At 44.2% G+C, this 25,193-nt stretch overlaps 1 protein-coding gene across 5 annotated transcripts in view; it reads left to right on the top strand.

Annotated features, from left to right (window-relative positions):
* The window catches only part of LOC145343494 (cadherin-related family member 2-like), a 145,654-nt gene that overhangs the window by 14,638 nt on the left and 105,823 nt on the right, over window positions 1-25,193 (top strand). For all 5 annotated transcript variants that reach the window (XM_080189741.1, XM_080189744.1, XM_080189742.1 and 2 more), the window contains exons 5-13: window positions 3,346-3,411; window positions 4,823-4,912; window positions 5,061-5,150; window positions 5,280-5,396; window positions 7,052-7,180; window positions 7,282-7,357; window positions 13,826-13,926; window positions 14,961-15,164; window positions 15,261-15,416. In XM_080189741.1, the coding sequence (XP_080045867.1) occupies window positions 3,346-3,411; window positions 4,823-4,912; window positions 5,061-5,150; window positions 5,280-5,396; window positions 7,052-7,180; window positions 7,282-7,357; window positions 13,826-13,926; window positions 14,961-15,164; window positions 15,261-15,416 (1,029 nt within the window). The remainder of the gene's footprint in view (window positions 1-3,345; window positions 3,412-4,822; window positions 4,913-5,060; window positions 5,151-5,279; window positions 5,397-7,051; window positions 7,181-7,281; window positions 7,358-13,825; window positions 13,927-14,960; window positions 15,165-15,260; window positions 15,417-25,193) is intronic.

Raw genomic sequence — 25,193 nt, 5'->3', positions numbered from 1 at the left:
CATAATCCTGAGATTACCGCTCTTGAAGTCTTATTATTTAATTCTAACAATTTAAAGATAGAAATGTAGAAACATGGAAGCTAGAAGCAGGGGTCAACCTTTGGCCCTTCGAGCTTTCCCTGCCATTCATCTTGATCATGGCTGATCTTTGAATTTAATATCCTGATCCCCACATCCCCCCATATCCCTTGGTCCCTTTAGCCCCAAGAGATATATCTAATTTCTTCTTGAAATCAGACAATGTTTTGGCCTCAACTACATTCCACACATTCACCACCCCCTGGGTGAAGAAATTTCTCCTCGTCTCTATTCTAAAATGTTGACCCCTTATCCTCAAATTATGACTTCCCCCTTGTCCTATTCATGCCATTTGTCTCCATGTGGACCACGACCTCTGGCTGTACACCCTCTCTAGAAGAATATTTTGCAGTTTCTTATGACATCCTTGACCCCGGCAACAGGGAGGCAACATAACCATCCTGGAGTAATGTCTAAACTACAGAAATGCCTTTATACTACCCTAACTATGGAATTCCCTAGCACAATAGCATTCTTCTTCCTCCGCTCCTGTGCATCTGTGCCATTGATGGTGCATGAACTTGGTTCATGATAAGGTCCTCTGAGGGACCATTTCACTCCAAAATAGAAAAGCAGTTATGGAATGAGTTAGCCTTAGTGACTTAGAGATTTCTCCACTACCGGCCCATTTCTCTTCTGTACTGTGGCATTTGCCCATTATCTCTCTGCTTGCGTACTTCTTAGCTATGGTGTGACCACCCCCCCTTTTCTAAATGTGCTTATCATGTAATCCTTGTGAATGAATCACAGTGACTCCAGTTGCCACTCACATTTCACAACCCAGAGCTCATGTTTCTGTAGCTGGTGAGACTTTCTGCAGCTGAAGTCATTGAGGGCACTTTGCACCTGCACGACTTCCCACATACTGCAGGAAGCACATTCTGCATCGCCAAGCTGCACTGACGTACCCCGATAGCGTCGTTAATAGTAAACACAGACCTGGCTGCTTTAAGAAGGTGAGATCTGTCCTTGATACCTGCAAGAGAAGATTGCAGTCATTAAGATTGAGAAGGGAGATGAGTGAATGAGTGTCCTGCTCCATTGTAACTGCCTCTACTCCTTACCCAACCCAGTTTCTGTACAATGAGCAAGGTTAAAATTCACTTCTCGCCTTTTGACTAAGATCAAGAGTCAAATCAAGCCCGAGATGGGGTGCAAATCCTCATCTTGTCAGCTTGGATCTTGTTTGTCTCTTTTGTGGGAACCATGGATTGGATTGAATTAGATTTGGTTTTCAGAGCAAGCAAAGAATGGATTTGGTTTGGCCTGGTCCACTCTGAGCATTGGCTTTGTAACTTTAAGAATGGGGTAAAAATTCGGAAAAAAAGAATTCTACCACCGACTCCATCGGTTGTCATAGGTATCAGCAACTCACTTTCAATTCCAGGTTTTTGCTAATTGAATATAAAGTGCTGCTGCTGTGGGATTTGAATGCTTTTCCCTGATGCATTAGCCTGTGCATTAGTAGTTCAGATTAGTCTGTCTTTAATACATGTTAGTGTCTGTCTTTAATACACCTTTGCTAATCCAATACTTCAAAGTAACTTCTTTCCAAATCCTTGCTGTGGGCAAATGATCAACAACTTCTGAAAAGTGACATATCTCATCATTTGGTACAACTCTCTCAGCTCTCCCCTTAACTGACTTTGATCTGCTGGGGAAAGAAAAACTCTCCTTTCATTTATCTGACCTCCAGACTAAAAGCTCTGCTATCATTTTAAAATGATTTTCTTGAAATAATTTTGAGTTATAAATTAAATTATCTTGTAGATGTATCATTTGTGTTGGCCAGCCATGAAACCTTGTAAAATTAGCCGGCTAACAAAAATGTTAAGAGACATGCCATAGCAAAGGTTTTGATGTGAGTGCACAATTGTAACAAATCGCATATGGTGAAGTGTCCCAAACAATAAACGTTAAATTCTGGGCCTTATTCCAGCTCATCAGAACAGCTGGTCTGCTTAACATTTATAACTTGCCCACCACTCGAACATCCCAAAGTTTAAGAGAATATGTTTGCTAAGTACTGTCAGTACAGTGCAATAAAGACAAGTAAAAATTGACTTTAACATTTGGCATCTCAATTACAGTTCCTCTGAACTTTGGTGGAGAGTGGTCTGCCTTGGACTGTTGCCCATCTGACTGGAAGCCAGTCCTGTCAATCAAGCTGGCCTTTGGATGGGTTGTGGGGGACCCTGTCAGTGCCACTGCATACTCATGAAACTGCGAACCTCAGAGTGCGGTGAGCTTGGCTGCTATACCAGTCACTGGGAATACCATGATGGGAAAAGAGGAATTGTGTGGCTCTGCTGAACTGGAGTCAGCTATAAGTAGGGCTGTGTAATGACCAGCACACTTGTGAGTCTGAAGTGGATATCAAATCTTTTTCAAAGACATTTCACATGCAGCACTTAGACAAACAACCCCTGAACACAGTTGATGCCTTATTCTTGGGGAGAGGGCTTGGGGGTGCATTGGGGAGGTGGGGGGGGGGGGGTGGGTGTGGAGGAAGAGTGGGTGTGGAGAGGTGCCAGTATGTATTTGGCATTGTTCCCTCCCCTAGCCAGATAGTAATCATCCTCAATATCTCTTTAGTAAAGATAGGGTAATGACTTCAATCAGGCTGGTGAGGTTGGCCTATTGGAATATGAACTCTCTGATTAAGGAGTCAATTGATGGACTAATCAGGGAGTCTTTTCCTTGTATTTAACCAGGAATGTCAGTACCTCTGGCACTCCCACTGGTAGACTGCTGAGTGATAGCACTATGTGCATTGCTGTTGGAATTGTAAATAAAGGGATTTTGGTGAAGGGGTTTCTGCCTCTGAAGACTTATTACATATGGTACACGCCACCGGCAATCAGAACAGTTCAGCTTCCTCTGACCTTTCCAATATTGGTGAGATTAGTGTGGAGGTCCACATTTCAGCACTCAAGCTGATTGGCTGGGCCACCATGTCTAGACAAGTGAAAGGGTAAATCTGCAAATGGGATTAAAATTGGACAAGTTGGATGGGCTGCCGATTTGTTCTGCCGCATTATTTTCCCAGGTGGTGAATTTGAAAATGATCCAAATGATGTGATATTTGTAACACCATGGTTAATACCTTTGTGTGAAATTCCTCTTTGCAATGTAATAAGATTAACAGCTAGACCAAAGCAGCCAGCAGAGGAAATCTATAGAAAATTACTGGCCAATCTAATGTAAATATTCCAAAGTAAACCTTTTAAATATTTCATGATTAATTGTGACATTGAATTTTTTCAGGTCTATGCAAATAGCAATGATCATTTTGGGATAATCATTACAGTTGATGATGGAATAAATGCATTGGTAAGTGACAACAACAGTAATTATATTTTGTGCACATTTTACCTTTCATTCCAACTCTTGATTTCAACCCCTGTCCAAGTTTTTATTCCAGATCCCTAGTGAGTATTGGTTGAGTTATTTCTGTGATTTGTGGGAATTGGACAGAATATAAAGAACAGCAAAAAATGACAATAAGCTTAATAAGGAGGAAAGAACTAGAGTATGAGGAAAAGATTAGAATTGTTTTGATTGAGTTCTTGTCTGGGAGAAAGGGAACCTGAGGAGAGACATATCTCAGGGAGCAAGGTTACAGGATATCCTATCGATCGCCCATACAGGGCAGCGTGGTGGCACAGTGGTTAGCACTACTTGTGACATGAATAACTAAATAAACTTTAAACTCTAAAAACTTTATAAGAGCCAACTTGATTGAAACCTTTAAGTTTCTGAGAGGTTTGAAAAGGGTGGATGATTCTTCTTGTTAGAGAATCTAGAATGGGGGGGGAGGGGGGGTCACTATTTGAAAATAAGGGGTCACCCATTTAACTTAGAAATGAAAAGAATGTTTTTTCTCTCAGAAGGTTTCAAGTTTTTGGAAATCCCTTCCTCAAATGGCAGTGGAAGCAGAATCTTTGAATATTTTTAAGACAGACTAGATAGATTTTTGACAAACAAGGAGATGAATGGCTTTTGGGGGTAACCAGATGGTTACCAGACCGCCCAGAGAAAACCCATGCAGATACGGGGGAAATGTGGAAGCTCCACACAGTGACCCATGTCAGGAATCGAACCCAGGTCCCTGGCACTGTGAGGCAGCAGTACTAACTACTGTGCCATTGTTCTGCCCCCTTGGGGGGAACATAGGTTTCTATGTTTCCCTTCACTTCCAGGGCTTGAGCACAAAAACCAAGGCCAGCACTCCAATGCAGTGTTAAGGGAGTGATGCATTGTCAGACACGCTGTCTTTCTGAAGAAATGTTAAGCTGAGGCCCTACCTGCCTGCTTATGCGAATGTAAAAGACCTCATGGCACTACTTTGTGGAGGGCATGGAGGGGAGTCATCCCTGGTATCCTGGTCTATATTTCATCCTCAGTCAACATCACAAACAAAAAAATTATCTGGTCATTGTCACATTGTTGTTTGGGGAAGTTTGTTCTGTGCAAATTGATTGCCAGATTCTCTATATTACAATAGTGATTACACTTCATAAATACTTAACTGGTCTCTAGCGCGCTTTGTGATGTGCAGTGGTCATTAAATAAGAGTCATAAGAGCAAGTCTTCCTCCTTTTGTTAAGAAGAGAGACACTGAGCAATAATAGAGAAAAGATATTCTATGTACGATGTTCAAGACTTGGCTAAGTGTGTTTGGTATATTTGGGTTCACTGACATTTCCTGTTTAACGATGGAGTCTTTCTTCACATTGCATAGGTGAGAAAGACATTGCATATTTACGTGGAAGATGTTAATGACAATGCGCCAGCGTTTATAGGGTTACCGTATCAAGCTAATGTTGCAGAGGTAAGCAGTTTCACATGTTAAACTGCATCGCTTTGAACTTGCAGCTTTCAATTATGGTCAATTACATGTTGTCAAAAATGACATAATAATGGTAAAATTGCTTCGAAGAACATATTGTTAAGAACACCCTTATTTACTTTTGGAGCAGAATGAAAATGTGGGAACAGAATTATACCGAGTTTTTGCTACGGACATTGATAGAGGCAATAATGGTTCTGTAACTTATGAAATTATAGAGGTAATCACTACACTTACCTTCATTTTCTCCTTTAATATTCATTTTGTTATAAATTAGAGCAGTATTTTATTTGGATTGGACATATGAAACATACTTGGCAGTCATATTCTCTTAACATTTTTTGCTTAGCTTATACCCTCAGATAATGAAGCATTATTTGGCATATCCAAAAATGGCAGCATTTACTTGAAAGGTCAACTGGATTTCTCTGTAAGCAGTTTTTATCAGCTCCTTGTCAAAGCAGTGGTATGTACCATCACTTCAAAAACGAAACAAAGCTTTGTTTTTAAAGTTTATTATTATACTTTATATTTTGAAAAAAAATGTGCTGTAACAGGTTCACTCAAACTGAATATTACAAGTGAGGTTTCTGGAAACAATCCATGACAAGGAATAGACAGCTTTGTCACCGAACAGATAGCCTGCTCATTCAATTGGATAAAATTTATTTATTAGTGTCACAAGTAGGCTTACATTCACACTGCAATGAAGTCACTGTGAAAATCACCAAGTCGCCCACACTCTGGCTTCCGCTCGGGCACACCGAGGGAGAATTTAACATGGCCAATTCACCTAACCAGCACATCTACTGGACTGTGAGAGTGAACCGGAGCATCTGGAGGAAACCCACGCAGACACAGGGAGAACACGCAGACTCTGCACAGACAGTGGCTCAAGCCAGGAATTGAGCCCTTGTCCCTGGTGCTGTGAGGCAGCAGTGCTAATCACTGTGCCAACGTGATAAGAGGAAATCCTCAGTAAAGGGACTGCTAAGGCAGCCAAGCCAACCAAAAGCAAGATAAATATATATTTATGAGTATGCTTGATAGAGAAATCTGTAAGATGCTAGGTGAAAGTTATTTGCTTCCTACTTTAAATCATCCTTTCCTCAGGCTCAAAATTGTGCAAGTTCTTACATCCCTCAGGCTACCCCTTCTTCATGTAATTCACAGGCTGCAAACACTCCAGTTGTCTTTCACCAAACTGTCATGTGCTGGATTTACAATCCCTCTCCCATCTGTTTGAAGGCATCGGGGATAAAGCTCATAAAATGCAGCACTTGCCCTTCCCAAATGCCCCCGGCCTGTCTCCAATTTTACAGGGAGGACACATTGCAGGCATCAGACATCCAGCCCACCCTCAGGCTATTTAAGATCCCTAAGTGGCCAATTAATGGTCACTTTGTACCTCACCCTGCCTCCACTTCCAGTTTACCTGCAGCAGTGGGGAGGGTCGTGCCATGTGGGAAAACTTGTAGCTTTTACTGGGTGAGCTGGTACCACACCGCAGGGGTGGAACCACCTTTGGGTTCCCCTGTGCCCACTGCAGGTGCTTCCCCCCCAAGATCATATTGACCCTTCGCCCTGGCCTCTCACATCCAGACCACCCACCTCCCCGATGCCCCTTGGTGGTCTCCACCTGGCGATACCCCGGACTTAACTGAGATCTTGCTCCATAACCTCCTCCTTTTTGGGAACTGCCAACAGTGGCCGCCAGTCAGAGCTGAAGCCAGTGGGACTACAGCACTGCCAGTCTGGCTGGACTTCCCTCCCCAACTGAGGGAGGGAGAGCTGGAGATCTCATCCTGAGACAATGAACACTCAGCCAGGTGTAAAATGGCTGCCGAGTAGCCAACAAGTTAGTGAGCGGGCTCTCTACTGACCTTTAAATCAGGGGTGGCAATGGGCATAGATGGCACCCTGTAAAATCTAGCCTTTGCCTACCTTATTCTGCCCTTATATTTTGACAAAGTACAAAACAGTTTTTCATTCAAGGATAGAGTTGGTCAAAGTTAACCCTGAATTCATTGGGAAAGAGAAGAAGAAGAGTCCATCATGATGCCCGTGTACAATAATCAATGTCATGAGCAAGTTGTAAGTTTAAACTCGTTCTTTTAACAGGATCAAGGAAAACCTGAAGCAAAATATTCAACTACAAGACTGATTATCAATGTGAATGATGTACCAAATAAACCACCAGAGTTCTTACATTCTTTTTATCATGTTCGCATTCCAGAGAATTTACCTGTGGTATGTTTGGCAGTAAACGAACCAATTTCAACCCCATTTGTAAATTGTGTGTTTTTTTTTAAGATTAACTTAGTACTAAAGCATAAATATTATTTGTTTAGAATACAGGTATCATCACTGTTACAGCAATTGATGGAGACAGAGGTATTAATAACCCAGTCAGGTATAGCATTAATGGTATGTACTGTGGCATCGATGTGAGACTCTTACCGTGTAAAAAAAACAATTATGATAACAAAAATACAGACTAAATTATTTGAATGAACGCATTCCTGGTAGTTATAAAAGCGAAATAATGTCAATACTGGGAATCTGAAATAAAAACAGAAAATGCTGGAAAAGCACCACAGGTCTGGCAGCATCTGTGGCGAGAGAAACAGAGGTAATGTCTGCCATGGGAATCGGGGCAGACAATGGGGAGGTCTGTTGACCTTGGGCTGGAATTTATATTTTGGGGCGAGCAAGGCTGTAAAATCCGGCCCAATGTTTCGAGTCCATATGACCCTTCAGAATTAAAGAGGGGGGGGGAAATGTGATGGGATTTATACTGTCGAAAAGGTGGGGGTAGAGGATGTAGAACAGATAGAAAAAAAGAAGAAAGGAGCATCAGGAGGCCATTTGGCCCTTCGAGCATGCTCCTCTATTCATTACGGTTATAGCTGATCATCCAATTCAAGAGCTTAGTCCTGCTTTCTCCTCGTAGTTTTTGATCCTATTCGCCCGAAGTGCTATATCTAGCTGCCTCTTCAATACATTCAATGTTTTGGCATCAACTACTTCCCGTGGTAATGAATTCCACAGGCTCACCACTCTTTCAGTGAAGAAATGTCTCCTCACCTCCATCCTAAATGGTCTACCCTGAATCCTCAGACTGTGACCCTTGGTTCTGGGCTTACCCCACCACTGGGAATATCCTCCCTGCATCAACGCTGTGAAACCCTGTTAGAATTTTATAAGTCCCTATAAGAACCCTCCCCTTATTCATCTGAACTCCAGTGAAAACAATCTTAACCTAGTCAATCTCTCCTCATACATCAGTCCTGCCATCCCTGAAATCAGCCTGGTAAATCTTTGCCACACTCCCTTGAGAGCAACAACATCCTTCCTCAGGAAAGGAGACCAAAACTGCACACAGTACTCTAGGTGTGGCCTCACCAAGGCCCTGTATAATTGAAACAACACATACCTGCTCCTGTTCTCAAAACCTCTCACAATGAAGCCAACACGCTATTTGCCTTCTTTACCACCTGCTGCACCTGCATGTTTGCCTTCAGTGATAGGTGCACAAGGACACCCAGGTCCTGCTGCCCACTCTCCCCTCTCGATTTACAGCCATTGAATTAGTATTTACAGTCATTTGGGTTGGTTAGGGATACATTTAAGACCAAGGGAGATTAAGAGACAAATATATCACAGACAGGATGGCACAATGGTTAGCTCTGCTGCCTCACAGTGCCAAAGAACTAGGTTCAATTCTGGCCTTGGGCGACTGTCTGTGGAGTTAGCACACTCTCCCCATGTCTGCATGGGTTTCCTCCAGGTGTTCTGGTTTCTTTCCACAGTCCAAAGAGCTGCAGGTTCGGTGGATTGGCCATGCTAAATTGCCCTTTAGTGTCAGGGGGCCTAGCTGGTGTAAATGCATGAGGTTATGTGGATAGGGCCTGGCTGAGATTGGGTTTGGCGCGGACTCGATGGGCTTAATGGCCTCCTTCTGCCCTGTAGGATTCTATGATACAAGACAAAGAGAGTGGTAGTGATAGTATTAAAAATTAAAGCAGGCGTTAATAGCAGCATAAAGGTCAAGCCTGTCTGTGAGCAAAATAGCAGATTGTGTTGATAGCATAACAAGACGCAGCATATTCTGAAAGCAAAGCAAAGCTGGCATGCGAACTGAGTGAAGATGTTCCACAAAGTGATCAACCAGCCTGTGGGAACAGGCTGGCATGTGAGGTAGGGAGAGACATGGGTGGAGGGGGGGTGGTGGGGGTATGAACAAAAATAAAAATAACAATGGAGGATGGAGTTCATGGTCTGAGTTTGTTGAACTCCAAATTTAGTCCAGAAGATGAGGTGCTATTCCTCCAGATTGTGTAGGGCTTCACAAGAAAATTGCAGCAGGACAAGGTTAGACATGTGAACTTGAGAACAAGATGGTAAATTGAAATTTCCAGTGGTTGAAAATTGAGAATCTGGTGAACTGGTGTGGCAACAATAATCTCTCCCTCAATGTCAACGAAATAAAGGAGATTGTCATCAGCTTCTGGAAGCATAGCAGAGGACATGCCCCTGTCTACGTCAACAGGGATGAAGTAGAAAGAATCAAGCGATTCAAGTTTTCAGGTGTCCAGATCACCAACAATCTGTCCTGGTCCCCCCATGCCGACATTATAGTTAAGAAACCCACCAATGCCTCTACTTTCTCTGAAGACTAAGGAAATTTGGCATGTCAGCTAAGACTGTCATCAACTTTAACAGACGCACCATCGAAAGCATTCTTTCTGGTTGTTTCAGGCTTGGTATGGCTCCTGCTCTGCCCAAGACCGCAAGGAGCGACAATGAATGTAGCCCAATCCATCACGCAAACCAGTCTCCCATCCAGTGACTCTGCCTACACTTCCTGTTGCCTCGGCAAAGCAGCCAGCATAATTAAGGACCCTTAACATCCTGGACATTCTCTCTTCCACTTTCTTCCTTAGGAAAAAAGATACATAAGTCTGAGGTCACATACCAACCAACTCAAGAACAGCTTCTTCCCTGCTGCCTTAAGACTTTTGAATGGACCTGCCTTGCATTAAGTTGATCTTTCTCTGACTATGACTGTAACACTACATTCTGCACTCTCTCGTTTCCTTCTCTACGAATGGTATGCTTTGTCTGTATAGTACGCAAGAAACAATACTTTTCACTACACTAAAAATGTGACAATAATAAATCAAATCAAATTAAATCAGGTTGGGGTCATGCTTGCAAACTGAGTGAAGATGTTCCACAAAGTGATCAACCAGCCTGTGTTTAGTCTCCCCAGTGTAGAGGAGACTTCATTGTGAATAGTGAAAAGAGCAAACTTAACTGAAAGAAGTGCAAGTTAATGGCTGCTTCATCTGGAAGGAATGTTTGGAGCCTTGGACAGTGAGCAGGAAGGAAGGGGCAGATGTTACACCTCCAGCAAGTGCCTCAGAATGGTGCTATGTAAAGGGAATGAGGTATTGTGGAATGGACCAAAGTATCACAGAATGAACAGTCCCTGCGGAATGGTGACGGGGTGGTGAGCAGAAGATATATTTGGTGGTGCCATCATTGCTGGAGTTGGGGAAATGACAGAGGATGATCCTTTGAAGTAGTAATGAGGTAGTTGTAAAGTTTGGAGTTATAAACTAGTTGATATCAGTTTGTTATCTGTAATTGGAAGTAATTAGCAGCGAGATCCTCCTCTCCACTAACCCCCCCCCCCCACCCCCCCACCCACCCCCCGCCCCCCGGCACTGTGCAAAATGCTAACTCCCATTGTGCAATATCGAGCAACATTGATCATGTCTGACTCCAGACTGCTCCATTCTCAGCAATGGAGGGGCAGGTGGGAAATGGAGAAGAGACAGAGTTAGATAAACAACACAATGATGTAGAGAAATGTCTTCACTCAAAGGGTTGTAAACCTTTGGAATTCATGACATTATTGGAACCCCCCTGTGATTTTAGCTTCTATCCAGTCTGCCAGTAAGTCTGTTGGGATTTGTGTGTCCAGGGCTGGAATTCTGCTATCTCACCTGCCACAGAGTTGGAGTGGGAAAGGGGTGGGCAATGGAAATATCCATTGACCTTGGGTGGGATTTTTCAGGTTTGGGTCATGTGAGGCCATAAAATCTCACCTGAAATCATGAATACTGTACATAAAGGGGCACTCAGTGAATCATGAATGATTCTGCTTTTCCAAGTGAATTTGCAGCTTTCAGATCTCTTCTTTCTCATTCTTTTAGCTTTACCCTCAATCAGTCAACAGCTATCAAAGTCACCTTCCTACTCTCTATCTCTCTCCACCCTGCTCTATCACTTACAGCACCCTGTCTGTAAGACACAACAGTAAACCACTGAGAGCCTGTGGGGATTTGCAGCAATGACTGTCTTTCACGGGGTATTGACATGGCAAACATGTTGCCAATGTATCAGTAGCGCCAAGGGACTCAACAGTACCCTGAAAGGCCAGCATTTATTGTTCATTCCCAATTGTTTTTGAGAAGATGGTGGGAAATGCAGCCTTCTTGAAGCACTGTAGTCCATGTTGCATAGGTGGAACCAGAGTGCAGTGAAGGAGTAGCGATATGGTTCCAAGTCAGAATGGTTTGTGACTTGGAAAGAAACTTGTAGGTAGTGCTGTTCCCATGTGCTTCTGTTCTTGTCCTTCTCGGCAGTAGGGATCACTGATTTGGAAGGTGCTGTCGAAGGAGCCTTAGTGAGTTGTTGCAGTGCGTCTTGTAGACTGCACACACTGCTGCTACTGTTCATCGGTGATGGAGGCAGTGAATGTTTAAGTTGGTCGGTGGGGTGCCAGACAAGCTGACTGCTTTGTTTTGAATGATGCCAGACTTCTTGAGTGCTGTTGGAGCTGTACTCATTCAGGCAAGTGGAAAGTATTCCAGCATACTCTTTGTGAATGTTGGGGAATCCGAAAGTGAGTCATTCACCACAAAGTACTCAGTTTCTGACTGGCTGTTATAACCCAAGTATTGATGTGGCTGGTTCAATTGAGCTTCTGGTCAATGGTAAAGCCCCAGACATTGATAGTGGGGGAATTCAGCTATGGTAATGCTACCAAATGTAAGAGGGGATGGCTTTCTAGTGTTGGAGAAGGATATCGCCTGGCAATGTGGCAAGTATATTACTTGTCACTTACCCACCAAAATCTCCACATTGTCCAGGTCTTGTTGCATTTGGATGTGAACTGCTTTGGTATCTAAGAACACGCAAATGGTACTCAACATTATGTTGTCATCAGTGAATATTTCAAATTCTGACTTTAGGATGGAGGGAAGATCACTGATGAAGCAATTGCAGATAGTCAAGCCAAGGACACCACCTGAGGAATCTTTACGGTGTTGTCCTGGGGCTAAGATTTTCTCTTGTTTATTTATTAGTCACAAGTAGGCTTACATTAACACTGCAATGAAGTTATTGTGAAAATCCTGTAGTCGCCACACTCCAGTGCCTGTTCGGGTATACCGAGGGAGAATTTAGCATGGTCAATGCATCTAATCAGCACATCTTTCAGACTGTGGGAGGAAACCAGAGCACCCGGAGGAATCCCACAAAACCCACACAGACACAGGGAGAATGTGCAAACTCCACACAGACAGTGACCCAGACATTGAAACTGGGACCTTGGCGCTGTGAGGCAGCAGCGCTAACCACTGTGCCACTGTGCCGCCCACAACCCCAATCATCCTCATTTACGCTAGATATAACTCCAAGTTCAGTTTTATTAGGACACTTGAGGTCTGACTCAGTCAAATGCTATTTTGATGTCAGGGACAGTCACCACTTGGACTGAGGCTGAAGTGAGATCTGGAGTTGCAGCTGCATTAGTTAACACCTAGCTTTTAGGTGCCCCTGGTACTAGTCCTTGCATGTTCTCCTACCCTCCTTGTTGAACTAGTGTTGGTTCCCTGGCTTAACGCAATGGTAAACTGGGAGATATGTCAAGCTATAAGGTTCAATATTGTGTTTGAAGACAATTCTGCTGCTGAAGGTGATGACCCTCTGGTGCCCAGTTTTGAGCTGCTAGATCTGTTCTCAATCTATCCCGTCTAACATAGTTGTACTGCTGAACAGTTTAACAATGCCAGAATGAATGAGTGGGAAGCCATGGGTGGGATATTCCGGCTACGCTCGCTCCAAGTCCAAAAAAACCCACCCATGGTCAATGTACCTTTGCATGATCCATCTCCATCCACTACATCTCCTGTGGCGGGTGGGAAGGGAAAATTTCCCCATGTATGTTGATTGGCTGTCTTAGTTATTCAGAGTTGTTGGGTGAGACTCTGCAAATCAATGACTAACTATCTGTGGTCATAAATAAGAATGACCACTTGCCCTATGTATAGGGATGGAGATGGGATATTCAGGAGAGGGAGAACATCCTAGGCAAAAACATGATGTTGTAAACTTATGCCACTAGTGAAATTAGTATATCAATATATTTTTTTAAGTTGACATCAAAAAAGCATTTGGAACCATAGTTACAAATTGTCCTTTCACCCTGTAGGTTCCTGCTGCAGCTGAGGGTGATCTGGGTGTTTCTGCCTCAGGCCCTATATCCTCAGATGCAGCGAGCCATGTTTGGGGATGAGACACCAGGAATATCAAGAAAGACTGGATAATTAGGGCTGGTTTTCTTAGACAAAATTGGGGAATTTTTTTTTAAAGACACGCTTAAAGTGGAAGGGAAATGGAAAAAGTAGCTGCAACAATTGGTCAAAGGATTTAAGACAAGGGGACATATATATTAGGTTCAACATAAAAACATTTTTACACCATGGGCTGTGAGGCTTTGGAATACATGACCTGCATTCGTGATTGAAACAGTTATAAGTATTATAAATACTGTGTGATTTTCTTTATGGGATGACACATTTGTTTATTTGATCATTTTAGGTACCAGAGCTTTTACTGTGGATAGCGTAACCGGTAGAATCACTGTTGCCACTTTGCTGGACAGAGAACAGATGAGAGAACTCATTACAATCAACATCACTGTAAGTCACACTCAGTGGCAGAGGCAATGGCCTAGTGGTTTTATTGCTAGACTATTAATCCAGAAACTCAGCTAACGTTCTGGGGACCTGGATTCGAATCTCGCCACGGCAGATGGCCAAATTTGAATTCAATAAAAGCTATCTGGAATTAAGACATGAAACCATTGTTGGAAAAACCCATCTGGTTCACGAATATCCTTTAGGGAAGGAAATCTGCCATCCTTACCTGGTCTGGCCTACATGTGACTCCAGTGCCACAGCAACGGGGTTGACTCTTAACTGCCCTCCAAGGGCAACTAAGGATGGGCAATAAATGCTTTCTTAATCTATTTCTTTCTTTCAAATTGTTGGCCAGATGTGGTTATTTTATTCCAGTTACCATGAGTGAGGATGGAAGATGTTGGGCACCCCCGCTAGATCTCAGCCTTTGTAACATAAATAATTAAACATCAGTATTGCTGGAAAAAAGGGACACAATGAAGTTTTTTGTCTTGGACTCATCAGGAAAACAACAATTTATTCTATATGAGAAGAGCACGCTGATTGGTTGGCAAATCGACCCTCACTGGTCATGGTGTTGCCCTAGGGAACAAATCAGCGAATGGCTTATACATGTGAAGTGTACAGATGAGTGCAAGGTGAAAAGCATCAACATATCTCTTTTTTTCAGTGATTCTCAAGTTCTTTGCTACCAAACAACTAATTATTTATTAAATCAATACATGCACTTTACATTCCAAACTACAATATCTGCGGTGGAAGCAAAACCTGGCATTACTTTTGAAATGCTGTTGTTGGTTAGAAAAGCCACAGGGAACGCTCAGTTTAACAAAAAAAAACTTGTCATACACAAGATTAGGCTTTGCACATGTTTGGATGGTTTTTGAAAACAGGGAAAAGTAGGTCATCAGAATTGTCGCAGGGTGGGCGGATTATGTGGCAGATTTGATGCTTTTTGGTGCGGCTTTGTTACATTTTAACACAGACACTGATTTAGATCACAATGAAGTAAAAATGTCCTTGTTAAATTTCAGGCGTCGGAACTTGTCGAGGGTGTTAAAGACCAATCTGCAGCCGCAACAACAGCAGTTACAGTATTAATTCTCGACGTGAACGACAACAAGCCAACATTTTACACAGAGCAAAGAATAGCTACTGACACGTTTTATGTCAGTGTGCCTGAGGAGACCCCAAACAGCGTACCCATTCTTCACATCTTTGTTCAAGACCTTGACCAAGTTCGTTCATTTCAACTTTATTTGATTTATTTTTTTCCCCATCGAAAGCAATTTTCTGATATCAAAATTCAATGACATTTCATCCGTCCCTAACAGGGTAACAATGGAACGTTTGAAGTATTTCTTCTTGGAGAAGATTCCACAGCTTTCAGCTTGAATCAGAAGATTGTTTACAACGAGGGAATCTTATCACTCCAAGTGGCAAACTCTGACACACTAGACTTTGAGAAAAATCATGTCTTACAGTTTGAGGTACGTTCGTGGAAATACTTTTTAATGAAATGATGTTGTTAATGATGGGGCACAGTGGCACAGTTGTTAGCACTGCTGCCTCGCAATGCCAAGGACCCGGGTGCGGTTCCAGCCTCGGGTGACTGTGCGGAGTTTGCACATTCTTCCCGTGTCTGTGTGGGTTTCCTCCCGGTGCCCCGGTTTCCTCCCACACTCCAAAGATGTGCAGGTTAGGTTAATTGGCCATGGTAAACTGCGCTTTAATGTCAGGGGATTAGCAGGGTAAATACGTGGGGCTACGGGGATAGGGCCTGGGTGGGATTGTTGTCGGTGCAGGCTCAATGGGCCAAATGGCCTCCTTCTGCACTGTAGGGATTCTACGATCTGGAGAAACACTGAGCGGGATTTCTGGGCCCTGCCTACCATCAGGATCGCTTGGTTTAAATGAACCCCAGTAGTCCTATTTTCAGTTGCTGAAAATCCCAGCAATTGTCACTGGAAGGATTTGGAAAATTTGTGTGTGGCATGTTTAAAGAGAGCAAAGTCATTGGCTGTGATCTTACTGCTTATTCACACCACGCTCTCACTGAGACTGGAGAATTTGGCAGTCAGACAAATCTCCATTCACTGCAGCGGGATGGAAAAATCCCGCTAGAGTGAATGGTACTAAAATTCTGGACAATGTTTTAATTGGTTCACATAAGTTAATAAATATTGTTTTCCTCATCTAGAATCAGAGGCAGATAAATAAATTACCCTGTTTCATCTTGCCTCTTAATTGTATTCTTGCAATTGTAAATTAATAGGTGGATCTATACTTGTCACTTGCATTTATACAGCACTTTTAAGATAAATCTTCCCAAGGTGCTTTGCTGAGACAGAGGCACAATGGTTAACCCTCCTGCCTCCAGGCACCAGCGACCTGGGTTTGTTTCCTGGCTTGGGTCTCTGTCTGTGTGGAGTTTGCACATTCTCCACATTCTCCACGTATCTGTGTGGATTTCTCTTTCTATTTTATTTTCTCTCCAAATCTTGCTCTTTCCCCCTTTCCTCCTTTAAGATACTCTTCAAAATCTGACTCTTTGCATGTTCTTCCTGTTCTTCTCTGCATGGGTTTCCTCTGGGTGCTCTGGTTTCCTCCTACAGTCCAAAGATGTGCATGTTAGGTGGATTGGCCATGCTAAATTTCCCCTTAGTGTCGGGGGGGGCTTGCTAGGGTAAATGCATGGAGTTATGGGGATAGGTGAGGGTGGGATTGAGGTTGGTGCAGACTTGATGGGCTGAATGGCCTATTTCTGCACTGTAGAGATTCTATGATTCTGTTCTATGATGATGGTGTAACAGAATTAGTCGCACATCGAAAGTATGAACTTCCAGGTGACACAGTGGTTAGCACTGCTGATTCACAGCACCAGAGTCCCGGATTCGAATCCCAGCTTGGGTCACTGCCTGTGTGGAGTTTGCATGTTCGCCCCGTGTCTGCGTGGGTTTCCTCTGCATGGCCCGGTTTTCTCCCACAGTCCAAAGATGTGCATGTTAGGTGGATTGGCCATGCTAGATTGCCCCTGAGTGTCGGGGGGGTGGGGGGCTAGCCAGGGTAAATGCATGGGGTTATGGGGATAGGGCCTGGGTGGGATTGTGGTCTTGATGGGCCTAATGGCCTTCTTCTGCACTGTAGGATTCTGTGATTCCAAAGAAAAAGTATTTATCAAAACAAGCATTCAGTGGGGACTATGTTCCTTATTCAGCAAAAGCTATCATTCACAAACTCCGGAGCCCCCTGAACAAACATCAGATTCTTCACTGGGTTTCCTTTCATAGCGAAACTCAGTGAGGCAGCAAACTTCCCACCCAGAACTCTTGTGTGGGCATCGATGATAGCCCCCAATTTCTTTATGGTTGACAACAACATTTACCATTCCCAATATCTGCCAGGATTGACGAGTAAAGCACTGAAAGCCGAGGAAACAAATATTAGGAAAATTGAAGGTAAATGGAATTTATTTTTTGTATAAAGGCATCATATGAGCATATGAAATAGGAGTGGAAGTAGGCCATTCGGTCCCTCAAGTCTGCTGCACCTTTCAATAAGGTCATAGCTGCTCGGTCTGTGTTTGAGTTCCACATCTACCCTCTTCGAATCCCTTGCCCAGCAAGAATCTGCCTCTGCCTTAAAAATGTTCAATGACCCTGTTTCCACCCGTTCCTCGGGCAGAGAGTCCCAAAGTCGCCATCAAAACAAGAGAAAGCATTAACCGTTCAACTTTTTCCAAGATTACTTTGTTAGATAAAATGTGTGTGTTTTTATTTAGCAAATCATAGCATGTCACATGATGGGGAGGGGACTACCCAAGAGGAGAAGCTTTTTTCCTCACATTTCCCCAAACCTCCCACCCCGCACTGTTAACTTGCGTCCCCCTCAAAAAGCTTACGCTGCTTCTTCCTTTCACTCCTCTTAAATTGTTCTCTTTTTTTCTCTATCCCTTCTTGATTGCCCAGGTTTTAGCTGGGGATTTGCATTGGGGCCTAGTAAGGGGCAGGGTGAGGGTAAGAAACCACAAGCTAGATCAGGGGCTGGAAATGTACCAGCAAGAGTACAGGAAATACCAAAGACTGAGACCAAGATCTTTTGCCAACGTGTAGAGAATGAAGAAGGAAATCACAAGCCAGGGTCAGAGCCAGCACTGTTGGAGGGCTGAACAGTAATAGATGGGAGACAGCCAAAGGACTGCCTCAACCGTGCAGTTCCGGAGACCACAATTACATAAATGTACACGACCACAAATTCCCAAAGTACTGCTCCCTCCTCCACACTCACTGCATCGCTCCAAATAGATGGAACAGTTCACAGAGTTCGACTGCGGGCCAAATCTCATTTTCTCATGGGCCTGATGTTTCAGCTTTTTTTGGGGCAGAAGCAAAGCTGGTTCAGGAAGAAAAGAAAAAGCATGCATTTACTTCATTCCTTTGGTGAACTCAGCACGACCCAGAGTGTTTTGCAGCCAATGAAGCCCTTTCGATGTGGAGTCACTTTGTTGGAAACTCGCCAGCCTAGAGTAGATTCCACAAATAACGATGTGATGTTTCCCTTATCGTTTCGCGGGTTATGGGTGTCCACCCACGGTGCTGCTTAGTGAGGGAGTTCCAGGATTGTGACCCAGTGACGCTGAGGCAACACCGGTATCTTTCCAAGTCAGGGTGGGGCATGCCTTGGAGGGGAACTTGAACGTGGTGGATGTTCCCATGTGTCTGTTGCCCTTGTCCTGCCAGGTGGTAAAGGTCGCGGGTTTGGAAGGTGTGTTTTGTGGATGATTTTGTAGCTAGGAGATGGCACATAAACTTCGTAAATCCTGCAAGTTTAATTCCTTTCAGTTGCCCATCGAATTTCCTTTTAAAATCATTAATTGTCTACATTTCCACTATCCTCAGCCCATGAGTTCCAAATCATTGCCACTTGTTGCCTAAAATCTGTTGCTTCTCACACCTCCCTTTGCATCTCTTGCCCAGATCCTTTCATCTGTGTCCCCTGGTCCTTGTACCATCAACTGGTGGGAACAGCCTTCCTTTGCCAACCTCATTCAAACCCGTCATAATTTTGTACACCTCTATCAATCCCCTTCCTCCTGTGTGCCAAGGGGAAAAGCCCTTGCTTCTCCAACCTAACATTGAAGCTAAAATCCCTCATCCCTGAAACATTCAGGTAAATCTTCTCTGCATGCACTTAAGGACACCTGCATTCTTCCTGAAGTATGGTGAGGAGAACTGATTATAGTGCTCAGATTGTGACTAAAGCATAATTTTATAAAGGTTAAACCTTCCCTGTCTAACACTGAAATCATACCACGGATTTTCTACAATCATATAAGAGGGAAGACAGAACCTTGGTTTGATGCTTCATCCCAACAGTGGCACCTCTGACAGTGTAGCACTCCTTCAGTAGTGCTCTGGACCGTCCACTTAGACTTTATGTTTAGGTCCCTGGATTGGGCCTCACATCCACTACCTTCTAAAGTTTTAAAGTTTATTTATTTATTAGTCACAAGTAGGTTTACATTAACACTGCATTGAAATCCCCTCGTCACCACACTCCAGCACCTATTTCGATATACTGAGGGAGTATATCGAATATATTAGCACGGCCAATGCACCTAACTAGCACGACTCGCAGACTGTGGGAGGAAACCGGAGCACCCGGAGGAAACCCACGCAGACACGGGGAGAACATGCAGACTCTACACAGACAGTCACCCAAGCCAGGAATTGAACCTGGGTCCTGGCACAGTAAGGCAGCAGGGCCTAACCACTGTGCCACCGTGCTACCCAGGAAGGGATGAGAATTAGCACAGGGTGGTTTTGAACTGGAGGAACATTTTAAAGGCATCACATATTCTGGAGCCTCTTGTTTCAAATATGAAGAGAAATCAGTGCCATCTAACCTCAATGTGTTTATCCCAGTTAAGTCATGCTTTTCAGCGCTCATTTCTCCAGAATTCCCATGATGCATTTACTCCAAACTGTGCCTTCCATATTTGAGAACACAGTGGTTGTTGGGGGACTGGGGCAAAATTGTCCACATTCTGGCTCATATTGTTAACCTCATTCAAAGAGGATAACTGTGCAAGATGGAACTATGTGATGTGTGCTTTTTAAAGATTTGGTATTTGATGGAGCAGTGCTGCTCCAACAGCCTGAACTGTGGCTGAAGATTCCTGTGGTTCCTATGGATTGGCACTGCTACAATAGTCGGAATTGATCACACCACTGGGATCCTACGCATATCGACTGCGCTGGTCCCTGCTCCCTCCCCTCAGTGCGAGGTAGACTGGCCTCGAATCCAATGAGAAATGCCTAAATAGTAAATTCCCTCTCCTCATCCATGTTAGGTATCTAAATCAGCCAATGCTGCTATTACACACATCACTACATTCTTGCTATATATCCAACCCTGTTATAGCTTCTGTATATGCTGGAGCCCAAAAACTGCATTCAGTGCACGGGAGTGGCACAGTAGCACGGTGGTTAGCACTGCTGCCCCACAGCGCAAGGGACCCAGGTTCGATTCTCGGCCTGGGTCACTGTCTGTGTGGAGTTTGCACGTTCTCCCCATATCTGCATGAGTTTCTTCGCACAGTCTAAAGATGTGTGTGTTCAGTGAATTGGCCATGCTGAGTGGGATTGTGGTTGGTGTAGACTCAATGGGCCGATTTAATGATTCTATGAGCCTCCTTCCATTTCTTCAATACCTCTCCCGAAGGTCCAGCTGATATCTTGTACAAGTTCAACATTAACTCCACTGGTATTTTTATTTCTTTTATTTTGGAATTTCAACATTTAAAATTTTAGGGTTTTTTTTTGGTGAAACCAATGAATCAACAACCTGTTCCTGTGTTGTGCAGCAACGGTTTACCATCAATGTCCTCCAGAAACTGCACCTTTTTGCACTCCCAGGCTTCAATGTTAAATACAGTTTCACTCTAAGCGTTACATGCATGTAATTGCTTGTTTTATTAAGGCCATTAATAGACCTGGCGCTGTTTGCTAAGATGTGGCTTTGACATTCAGAGACATTTTACATACTTCTTAAAGGAGGAAATAGCTTGTATCAGTCCAAGTATGATGTTCAGCTATATCAGGCTAAATTTTATGCCCCCACTCTCTTCCACACCTCCTCCCCCACACTCCTTCTCAGCTCCCACCACTGGAGCATTTGAAGGTGAGGGGCTTGTGAAAAGGTACCTTTGACAAGGTGCCACATGGTAGGTTGTTGCATAAAGTTAAATCTCACGGGATCCAGGGTGAGGTATCTAAATGGATACAAAATTGACTTCTTGACAGAAGCCATAGGGTGGTTGTAGAGAATTTTTTTGCAAACTGGAGGCCTGTGACCAGCTGTGTGCCTCAGGGATCAGTGCTGGTCACACTGTTATTTGTCATTTATATTAATGATTTGGATGAGAATATAAGAGGCATGGTTAGAAAGTTTGCAGATGACACCAAGATTGGTGGCGTAGTGGACAGTGAGGAAGGTTATCTCCAATTGCAGCGGGATCTTGATCAATTGGGCCAGTGGGCTGACAAATAGCAGGTGGAGTTTAATTTAGACAAATGTGAGGTAATGCATTTTGGTAGATTGAACCAGGGCAGGACTTACTCAGTTAATGGTAAGGTGTTGGGAAGAGTTACATAACAAAGAGATCTAGCGGTGCATGTTCATAGCTCCTTGAAAGTGGAGCCACAGGTGGACAGAGTGGTGAAGAAAGCATTCGGCATGCTTGGTTTCATTGGTCAGAACATTGAATACAGGAGTTGGGACGTCTTGTTGAAGTTGTACAAGACATTGGTAAGGCCACACTAGTCACCCTATTATAGAAAGGATATTATTAAACTAGAAAGAGTGCAGAAAAGATTTACTACAATGCACCGGGACTTGATGGATTGAATTATAAGGAGAAGCTAGATGGACTGGGACTTTTTTCTCTGGAGCATAGGAGGCTGAGGGGTGACTTTATAGAGGCCTATAAAATAATGAGGGGCATAGACAAGGTAGATAGTCAATATCTTCTCCCAAAGGAAGGGGAGTCTAAAACTAGAGGGTATAGGTTTAAGGTGAGTGGGGAGAGATTCAAAAGTGTCCAGAGGGGCAATCTCTTCACACAGAGAGGGTGGCGAGTGTCTGGAACAAGCTGCCAGAGGTAGTGGTAGAGGCGAGTACAATTTTATCTTTGAAAAAGCATTTAAGAACATAACATAAGAACATAAGAAATAGGAGCAGGAGTAGGCCAACTAGCCCTTCGAGCCTGCCCTGCCATTCAATAAGATCATGGCTGATCTGTCATGGCTCGGTTCCACATTCCCGCCCTCTCCCCATAACCCTTAATCCCCTCTCTCATCAAAAACCCATCAACCCGCTTCTTAAAAATATTTAGCGAGGCAGCCTCCACCACTTCAACGGGCAGAGAATTCCAGAGATTCACCACCCTTTGAGTGAAGAAGTTCCTCCTCAACTCCGTTCTAAACCGCCCCCCCCTTTATCTTGAGGCTGTGCCCCCTAGTCCTACTATCCTTTCTGAGTGGGAAGAGTCTCTCCACCGCTATCCTATCCATCCCATTCATCATCTGATACGTCTCAATGAGATCTCCCCTCATTCTTCTAAACTCTAACGAGTACAAGCCTAATTTATTCAGCCTCTCCTCATAGCTCAACCCCCTCAACTCCGGCATCAGCCTAGTAAACCTCCTCTGCACTCCCTCCAAGGCCAAAATATCCTTGTGCAGGTGCGGCGCCCAAAACTGCACACAGTACTCCAGCTGCGGCCTCACCAATGCCCTATACAGCCACAGCAAGACCTCCCTACTTTTATATTCAATCCCCCTCGCGATGAAGGCCAGCATCCATTTGCCTTCCTGACCACCTGCTGCACCTGCAAGCTGGGTTTTTGCGACTCATGCACAAGGACCCCGAGGTCCCTCTGCACCGTCGCATGCTGCAGTTTTTCTCCACGTAAGTAATAATCCTTCCTACCATTATTCCTACCAAAGTGGACCACCTCGCACTTGCCAACATTAAATTCCATTTGCCAGTTCCTGGCCCATTCGCCCAGCCTATCTAGATCCTTCTGTAGACTCTCCCCACCCTCCGCACAATTTGCCTTTCCACCAATTTTGGTGTCATCAGCAAATTTTGACACCCTACACTCGGTTCCCTCCTCCAGATCATCTATATAAATGGTAAATAGCTGAGGCCCCAGCACCGACCCCTGGGGCACTCCACTAGTCACCAACCGCCAATCCGAATAGCACCCATTGACCCCCACTCTCTGCCTCCTATTTGACAACCAGTCCTCTATCCACGCTAACACCCTACCCCCAACTCCATGCCCCCTGATCTTCTGCAATAACCTCTTGTGAGGTACCTTGTCAAACGCCTTCTGAAAATCCAGAAAGACCACATCCACCGGCTCTCCTCTGTCCACCGCCCTAGACACATCCTCATAGAACTCCAGTAAATTTGTCAGACACAACTTCCCTTTAACAAAACCGTGCTGCGTCTGCTCTATCAAGCAATTCCTCTCAAGATGCCTCGCTATTTCCTCCTTGATGACGGATTCTAACATTTTACCTACAACAGACGTTAATGCATACGATGGGTGTAGAGGGATATGGACCAAATGTGGGCCATTGGGATTAGTTTAAGGGTTTTAAAAAACGGCCAAAGAGCCTGTTTCCATGCTGTATACCTCTATGACTCTCGGAGGTGGTCTTCCCACTGTTTCCCTGCCAATGCCAATCTGACTCCCATGTTAAAATTAAAGTTTATTTTATTTGTCACAAGTAAGGTTTGCATCAACACTGCAATGAAGTTACTGTGAAATTCCCCTAGTTGCCACACTTTGGTGCCTGTTTGAGTCAACGCACCTAACCAGCATGTCTTCCAGACTGTGGGAGGAAGCCAGAGCACCCGAAGGTAATCCATGCAGACATGGGGAGAATGTGCAAACTCCACGTAAACTCTGGGAATCGAACCCCGGTCTCAGATGCTGTGAGGCAGCAGTGCTAACCACTGTGCCACCGTGCCGCCCCTCACTGCAATGTGTGGGGGAGGGGATCAGGCAGACTACTGCCTGCCGTTGGGAATATTGAGGCCTTAAGCACTAAAGTGCCTCATGCCACCTCCACTGCTATTTTACAGGTGGCGGGGAAGGTGTGGGGAAGGCAGGCAGCCCAGCAGCTTTCATCACATGGGCTGCTGCAGGGCAAGGGTTGGGGGTGAGGTAGCCTCATTTGGGGGGGCCCCCTTGTCCATCAGATTTGGTTTGAATTTATTTGTTTATTATTGTCATATGTATTAACATACAGTGAAAGGTATTGTTTCTTGAGTGGTATACAGACAAAGCATACCGTTCATAGAGAAGGAAACAAGAGAGTGCAGAATGTAGTGTTACAGTCATAGCTAGGGTGTAGAGAAAGATCAACTTAATACAAGGTAAGTTCATTCAAAAGCCTGACAGCAGCAGGGAAGAAGCTGTTCTTGAGTCAGTTGGTACATGACCCTGTGAATTCTTCGCCACTCTGTCCACCTGTGACTCGACTTTCTAGGGGCTACGAACATGTACCCCTAGATCTCTTTGTGCTGTAACTCTCCCCAACACCCTCCAATTAACTGAGTAAGTCCTGCCATGGTTCAATCTACCAAAATGCATTACCTCGCATTTGTCTAAATTAAACTCTACCTGCCATTTGTCAACCCACTGGCCCAATTAATCAAGATCCCATTGTAATTGGAGATAACCTTCCTCACTGTCCACTATGCCACCAATCTCCGTGTCATCTGCAAACTTACTAACCATGCCCCCTATATTCTCATCCAAATCATTAATATAAATGACAAGTAACAGTGAGTCCAGCACTGATCCCTCAGGTACACCGCTGGTCACAGGCCTCCATTTTGAAAAACAATTCTCTACAACCACCCTGTAGCTTCTGTCAAGAAGTCAATTTTGTTTCCATTTAGATACCTCACCCTGGGTCCCATGAGTTTTAACTTTATGCAACAACCTACCATGTGGTACCTTGTCAAAGGTACCTTTTCACAAGCCCCTCACCTTCAAATGCTCCAGTGGTGGGAGCTGAGAAGGAGTGTGGGGGAGGAGGTGTGGAAGAGAGTGGGGACTGACGGAAGAAAGTGAAAGAGGAAATGTCCGGGGTGCGTGCACTCCTTAATTATGCCGGCTGCTTTGCCGAGGCAGCGAGATGTGTAGACAGAGTCAATGGATGGGAGGCTGGTTTGCGTGATGGACT

This window comes from Carcharhinus amblyrhynchos, chromosome 5, assembly GCF_965287045.1.
Source record: "Carcharhinus amblyrhynchos chromosome 5, sCarAmb.v2.hapA, whole genome shotgun sequence".
Taxonomy (NCBI): domain Eukaryota; kingdom Metazoa; phylum Chordata; class Chondrichthyes; order Carcharhiniformes; family Carcharhinidae; genus Carcharhinus; species Carcharhinus amblyrhynchos.
Note: the sequence above shows the minus strand (reverse complement) of the source record. Positions and strands in the feature narration are given on the sequence as shown.